General features: G+C 40.1%; 1 protein-coding gene across 1 annotated transcript; it reads left to right on the top strand.

Moving 5' to 3' along the window:
• Positions 1-1011: 1011 nt before the first annotated feature.
• LOC116262862 (heavy metal-associated isoprenylated plant protein 35-like) lies at positions 1012-3222 on the top strand. Its single transcript, XM_031642388.2, has 3 exons — positions 1012-1528; positions 1625-1700; positions 2610-3222. The coding sequence occupies exons 1-3, from the start codon at positions 1244-1246 to the stop codon at positions 2735-2737; spliced, it is 489 nt and encodes a 162-aa protein (XP_031498248.1). The 5' UTR covers positions 1012-1243; the 3' UTR covers positions 2738-3222.
• The last annotated feature ends 4533 nt before the right edge of the window (positions 3223-7755 follow it).

The following is a 7755-nucleotide window of genomic DNA, read 5'->3' as shown; positions in this document are numbered from 1 at the left end:
AAAATTTTGTATTGAAATTTTTTGAGTAATTTTTTTTTTACTTACATGTTGGTGCCCCTTGAAATTTAAAATTTTATATTTGGTGCCTCTTGTCCAGAACTTTTTGGTTCCGCCCCTGCACTTAGATCAGTAACTTAATTTTTAGTAATATATATATATATATATATATATATATATATATATATATTCTCTCTCTCTCTCTCTCTCTCTCTCTCTCTCTCTCTCTCTAAAAGATCAGTAACTTCATTTTCAGTAATTTAAGGTTTTCCATAAATCAAACTATTTGAATGAACGAGAAACGCATTGAAAATATGAAAAGAAAATCCGACTTCTGAATTAGATTTCACGAGCTGTAAAACTAGCTTTGTTATTCTTTAAAACCTTGGTGAGGATGATGCAATATTGGAGAAAGAACGACATTTGGCATGTCTTTAGGACCTTATTGGAACGTATATTAGATCACTTATCTTTGACGCTTAGCTGCTTATCATGCATACGATTTGAAAGAATGAAAATAATGAACGTCAGACCGAGAAAGGTTAAATTTTGCATTTAATCCATTTCATTTAAGTTGTATGAATAACTGAATATTAGAATGCATGCATCTACTTTTTTGTGGATGCAAAAGCAATCACCTACTCATCTAGATGGAATCTGAACAAAGGAACTCCAACTAACATATATATATATATATATATATATATATATATATATATATATATATATATATGTACACCAACGCATCAATGCTGACTTGCATGTGGGTCTTAGTCCAATCTAACGCTTCTTTAAAAGGATGTCAAACATCAGATCTTGACCTAACACCATAACACGTATAAACAATTAATCCACCAGCTGATAAGATCCTAAGTCTGCACCTTCAACCTGGAAAGGGAATACAAAAGAAAGAAGTCCAGATGATACTGTTTCTGTCCAAGACACCGGAGGAGCAACTTGTTTATATTCTAGTCTTTAGTTTTAGAAGAAGAACACTATGTTGTTTAATTAAATCTCAACAATACATTGCGGCTTGTCTTGCTTGTTCCACCACGGCACAACACATTCCAGAACGGGGAGAGAGAGAGAGAGAGAGAGAGAGGGGGGGGAGAGAGAGAAAGGTCAGATCCCTCCTGACAGGCAGAGCCGCTCATAATAAATGACCTGTCATTTAGTTACGTGGTTCTTGTGTTAAATACTTCGTTCGTCCTTCTGCTTCTTCAATCACTTGTTTTCTGTGAAGAGTATGAAGACAAGCAGGATGGCAGATATCTTCTGCCATTCGGTGGCAGCCACCGCAATTTGCATGGCTACGGATCGCCAGTCAGTCGCGAAACCAGGCCGGTTAATCGATCGCTCCAAGCTCCTGGACATCAAGTACTCGAGGCTGGTCGAGCCAAAACTTTTGGACACCCCCTCATCAGCTAACAAGCCACCAAAGCTCAGGCGGCAAAGGACCGAAAGGATTGGACAGCAGCAAATGAGAAGAAGGCAGGAAATTGTCCGGCCCACTGTGGGCGACGTGTTTCAGGTGAGCCTGAAAGATATACTCTCTGTTCTTTTGTGAGTCTCGATTCCAGAGTGACTGCATGCTTATCCTTCCGCTGATTTTGGCCTTCTGATTCAGGTTGTCGACATGAGAGTCTCGTTGCACTGCCAAGGGTGTGCTGGAAAAGTGAAGAAACATCTAACAAAGATGGAAGGTGAAAGATGTTTGGTGTTATTCTGCTTTCTGTTCTAGCGATAGACAGTCTCTCTCTCTCTCTCTCTCTCTCTCTCTCTCTCTCTCTCTCTCTCTCTCTCTCTCTGTGTGTGTGTGATTTGGTTTTGTTATTGGTTATGGTCTGGTGCAGAGTGAACAATAGATTCCTGGCGTGGGAGTTAACCCCGAACAAGGTGGAGTTAGACCCTTTAAGAATAACCAAGAAACGGTGTGATGAATGCCGTTCACTGCCTCTGCAGAGGGTATAAATTGTGTCAGGTAGGACCACGTTTTCTAGCATATTGGTGGTCACGACTCACTATGACAACCAAATGGACGCATTTATTCACGATAACTACAGAAAACCCAACTTGCCCACCAAGTTTCACTTATTGGATGATCCTGAAATCCAGGCCTCCTTATTTGCCGCTCAAATACCCTCAACCACGGAGATCGAGTTTGGAATTTGTAGCATCCGATCACCTTAATCGGTGACGCTGACCATATGATCAGTTTTAATCGGAGATCGAGTTTTTGCAAATGGATCGAAACATTTCAGATTAGCTATTACAGTCCGGATTCCTAGGGGTTTTAATGCGACAAAAAGCTGCAAATCCTTCTACCCACAATCAGATCCATGTGCACCCCCACCTCATTCACTTGCAGGCACCAAATGGATGCCTTGCTGATTTTGGTAGGAAAAAAAATTTAGAGCCTTGCTGCACCCATGATAGCATGGAATAGTGATTCTAATGATTCTGACCCCCCTTGGATGACAGATCTGAGAGAAACTCTTCTTTCTGTTTGGATGATACATACAAATACATGGTAAATCGGCTATCCTTACTCCCCAACGGCTAAGCTGATGATTGATCTAAAAAGTTTTCTTTATCTTTTTCTGCTGTTGAAGGAGTCACATCTTTTAGCATAGACCTGGAAACCAAGAAGGTAACTGTCAGGGGACACGTCTCGCCCATCGGAGTCCTAGAAAGCGTCTCAAGGGTGAAGAAGGCAGAGTTCTGGGCCAATCAGGCCTGAGAGACAGACAGCACAGCAGAGATGGGGTTTCGAATTGAACCTGCAGGGCGGTACATTGTACGTGGCTTGGTCCTGGTCCTCTTCCTTTCTCATGCTGTTTCATTTCATTTCCCTCTGATCTGAAGTTTTCTGTGTCGGTGTAAGTGTGTGTACTGTAAAGCAACTGTATTGCAGATGATGTGTTCTCCTAGGAGTGTCCTCTTTCTAATAATCATCCAACGGAAATGCATTAGTAGTTTGGTTGTGGTATTTGACAGAAATGGGAGAACCCAACAAGGGAAATTGCTGTTGTCCTGCGAAAAAACCACTTTCTGTTATAGAGAGGAAAAAAAGGAAGCAAAATTAGTATGGCCAGGATGACAGCTTCTTGGTCAAAGACAAGGGAGGGAGTACCCAAACGTTTGTTCTGTTAGTTGTAATTTCCTGAATTCGGAAAAGAATTTGTCTTTTCCGGATATTTTGTTTCTGGCTTCTGTTGGCAATTATAGAGCAGGTGGTATTAGCGCTCTGTCCACATGCGGTGGCTTGCTCTATGACGGCCCACCCAATAAACCCTCCAACAATTAGTCAGTTACCAATATGATACGTTGTTCAATGCATTCGTAGATAGGAGGAGGAATCTTTTGAGGAATAAGGAGAAAATTCTCCCCCTATTTTACTTTCATGTTGTTCTTATCTTGAGAGATATTTTAGCCCGGGTTCAAGTGTTGGTTGGGATAAATTTTCCACGTATGAATCATTTCCCACAAATGTTTTCAACTATACCGCTTCCATTTTTCCAGCTAATTTTTTTCGAAACTAATTGTTTTAACAAATCATAAAATAATGACTTGATCAACGAAGAGATTATGAAATACCAACCCAATGCAGAAAACACCTTTTGAAAGAACTGAAAAATCAACATAGGCAATCATCGTGCTTGTGGAACGTCGAAATAGATTTTCTTCAGCACCATGTTTATGTAGGTAAGCTAAAATGGAACACATTCTCATCATAGGATTAAAAAGTTCACCTATAACATACTGAAGAATTAATACAGTGTGAATGGTAATTTCCTCTTCTTGACATGACACTCGTTGGATGTTAAATGTTTCTGTTAAATGTCCTATTCTGCCAAAATAAAAGCTCCTAGTATAATTATCAACTGCCTGTGTTTATAGATGTTCCATCTAAATCGAAGAAAAACGCATGGAACAAGCTTCCTCATCAAAGGCTTCGTGGATATTATTTTTGCAGGTTTACAAAGTAGTGGGGAGAAACACATTTTGCAGGTTTACAAAGTAGTGGGGAGAAACACATGCCACCTAACAGTAACAATTAGAAAAGGTCAGCCTACATGAAGCCACTAGGCAAATATACTTAGGTTATGCTATACAACTGAAACAGTTCACGCTTAAGTGTAGATTATTCTTACCAAACCAATCCAGCCATGGACAAAAGAAGCCGAACTTTCCGAAAGCTAGCTGACCAATCCCCACGAAGAAACCAATGTTCATATATAAGATACACAAGAATCATTTTCGAAACAATCTAATTTCTTTCCCAGATACACTGAATCACCTTGACTGCTAAAATCACTATAACCTCCAGTTAACGTATTCATAGAATAGCCCCAATCTCTGTGTTGCCAACATTATTACTGAAAGCCTCACTACTGAAGCTTTTTATAACGAAACAATTATGCGTTAGAGAATAATCTTTAGTACCACATATTTTAAGTTACTGAATCTTCTCAGTCTACGTTACTAATTACTCATATATGTATACAATATTGGCATCACCTTTCAACAAGTAATCCGGGTTGCTATCTCCCGTAAAGACAGACAGCTGCATCGATGTAAACTGCTTAAACGACACCAAAGTCGCCTTCTCCTTAGGTGGTGCAGTGATGTCTCATGTAAAAGATGCATGACTCCTCTATATGACAAGTCTTTCAAGTCACATCACAAAGGTGCATCACCACAATATCTCAAAACATCAATCTATCATATACGTGTTTATTACAGAGAAAATCAAAACTACAATAAGAGCTCAATCAAGTATCGCGTACCTGGGCAACATGGCTTCACAGATAGACTTTAGTTCACATCCATAGTGGGGTTTTTTCATAGCTCTGATACCAAAGCTGTCACACTCCAATCCTTTTACCCTCAAATAATTTTTTTCTAACATAAAACATTGAGGTGTGACAACACCACGATTAAAAAGGAGCTATGCACATTAAAAAACAATGAGATGAACTTTTCATTACATAGTGAATTCAGTTCATACAAAATTCACTTCATATTTTCGAATAATACATGTGACAAAAATGTCCAAAACTACAACATTAATGTGCCTAACAACAACAAGACATCAATGATGCCAAAAAGCATAACGCCTCGGCACTACAATAGACCCAAATTCTCCCCAATAGGATGTGAAGAGCCATCTGATCAACCTACTGCCTCGGGTCCGCCAAAACCTGAAAAAAGAAAACAACAGAAGGTTTAGCTTTCGCAGTATAGCAACAAACCAGATAAATCCCTAACCTTCTAAGTTAAGGACTCAAGTATGAGATATAATAAATACGAAAACAAAACATTATCACGTCATGATAGGAGCATGCAGTTATATGACTTGTCATGGTAGCCTCTTACATAAACCATAACATATAGGAACCACTCAATGGCCACAATTAACACACTCAGTAATCACATCACACAACGATATCCTGGGGCCTTGCACTGCTTGTGCTCGGAGCAGGCGAGACTAGTGGTGAGGGTGAGACATCTCCCAAACATATTGCCATAACCCACTGGCCTCTCATCCATTACTCTTTATTAATTTATCATTAAGAAAATACATTCACAAAATAACCACCTAGCATGCGAGGTTCGTTCACCTCATGAGTGCACCCATACCTCAAGACACCTCCCTACGAAGGCTACACACACAGTTAATACTCTTAACTAGCTGTCATAACTTTACGAGTACATCTACACTTCAAATTTATTCAATTGCATTATGCCCACAGTAATGCACACAAAAATGTTGCAATATTCACATCAACCAAATATATCAATCACATTTTACAAAACATAGCCAAGCCATGGAGAGTTGTCTCGATCTGTGATTGGCTCGCTCCTAGCTGTCCTATGCAATTATCATTATAGGATGCTTTCTAATGCAAAATTGGAGTCGATGAGATACTCGACTCAATACCCCGCTTAAGCTGTCCTAAGCAGTTATAAGTGACAGCATGCATATGACATTACATAGTAATTTAAAAATATTCAACCAATTCCCATAATCATTCAATTATTCTAAATTTTGCCCCAGGCAGGGATTTGTTTGGAATGTCGCCATACCTGTCAAGCGTTACCAAAACACCCAAAATGCCTCGAGCTTCGAATTTTGTTGCTCAAGGTCTGCTCGACGTGCCCAGTGTACCTACAAACGTAATCAAGCGATAAGTTTTCTACTCGTTTCACTTTACAATTTATACAATTAAGAAAAAAGATCATTGAGGCATATGTCATCGTTTCAAGAGGGTGTCGATGGGTAGTATCGGCCCATAAAGGCCTCCAATATCCTTGATGTTGTGACCAAACGATTAAATTCAAAGCTTTGATTCAACCTATTACCAGTACGTTTCCCACTTGCTTTCTTAGCTGAGGCATCTTCCCAACATACATACTCTTTCCCAATACGTGATACGTATATCAACAATTGCATACATCATGAGTTCGCTAAAACAGTTCTAAACCTTCTCAACAACATCAAATCTCTACCATGCTTCAAAACCACTTCAAAGTCAACCATCATGCTAAAAAGATAATTATATACATAGATCCTTGTCCCTCCAAAATAGTCCTAGACCTTCCCCAATATAGTAAAGTCTCGAACGTGCATTATAAATCATCCAATCTTGAATCTAGCATTTTCAAGTAATAATTATACATGCACTAGTAGAAAACATTAGATAATTTAAGCTTGATTAGGCTTCACATACCCCACTCTTAGAGTCCTAACTGCTGTAGTGCTCCCAGCAGCCACACCAACCGCTCAACTAAGCACCAATGCCAAAGATTGTTCACTATCGTCGCCAACCACACGGCCTAATTTTTGGTAGGAGGGAGAAGACGAACTCCTCCAGCTGCAATCCAACACAACGGCACTGAAGAGGGTGAGAATAAGCAAAAGAAAGAACGGAAGAAAAATCGAATGAGAGAAGAGTGCATTTGGTTGAAAGGAAGGTAGTTTGGCTGATTTTGACACAAACAGGTTAGGGAGAGACAACAATCGGGGTGGGAAAAGGAGACATGTGAGAAGGATAATGCAGAGAGAGTGATCGGCTGAGGGTGAGAGATGGAGAGAGTGAGAAGAGGTTGTGAGTGAAAGTGGTTGGTGGTAGAGAGAGAGTGCAAACAGAGGGACGAGAGAGAAGCGAAGGCGGGAGAGAGTGCGAGAGAGAGGAGAATGAGTAGAGAGAATGTGAGAGAAACTAACGAGGGAGTGAGAGATTACGGGAGAGAGAGGTATTGAACAGAGAAACTCAGGACAAAGGGGGAGACAAACAGAGAACAACAAGAGGGGGAAGAGGAAGAGAAGAGACAGAGAGATACTGACAGACTCACCTATGCGCTACTGCCACCCTGCACCTCCATCACAGCTGCCCTTCTTCCAATTCCTGGTTCTTTGCATTACACGAACCAGCAAGAGAATGAAGGGGGAGAGAGCCAGTGTCAGGCTCCTCTTCACACGATGGACTTCGGGTCCGGGTTTAGACCCTGATCTAGCTCGACCCGGCCCACTACCAAACCTTACACTAAGGATCAAGCAAAGACATATTATTGTGTGAAAAGACACGTTTAAAATATATATTTTAAGCAAAAGTTTAAAGAACATGTTTTGCAAAACCACTTATTGCAAAAAGGTCAAGCTAAAGATTAGGGACAGAACCTATGCAACTTCGACGAATAGAACTTTACAAAAATCTCACAGTTCAAAATTGACTTGTTCTTTCGAAAAGAGAT

Source organism: Nymphaea colorata, chromosome 10 (assembly GCF_008831285.2).
Source record: "Nymphaea colorata isolate Beijing-Zhang1983 chromosome 10, ASM883128v2, whole genome shotgun sequence".
NCBI lineage: Eukaryota > Viridiplantae > Streptophyta > Magnoliopsida > Nymphaeales > Nymphaeaceae > Nymphaea > Nymphaea colorata.
The sequence above is the reverse complement of the archived record's forward strand: the minus strand, read 5'-3'. Positions and strand labels throughout refer to the sequence as shown.

Excerpts from the sequence above, each read along its gene's own strand:
- LOC116262862 (XM_031642388.2), top strand. The coding sequence starts at position 1,244 with ATGAAGACAAGCAGGATGGCAGATATCTTCTGCCATTCGGTGGCAGCC. Across the intron at positions 1,529-1,624 it reads CTGTGGGCGACGTGTTTCAG|GTTGTCGACATGAGAGTCTC; the intron begins GTGAGCCTGAAA and ends CTTCTGATTCAG. Across the intron at positions 1,701-2,609 it reads ACATCTAACAAAGATGGAAG|GAGTCACATCTTTTAGCATA; the intron begins GTGAAAGATGTT and ends CTGCTGTTGAAG.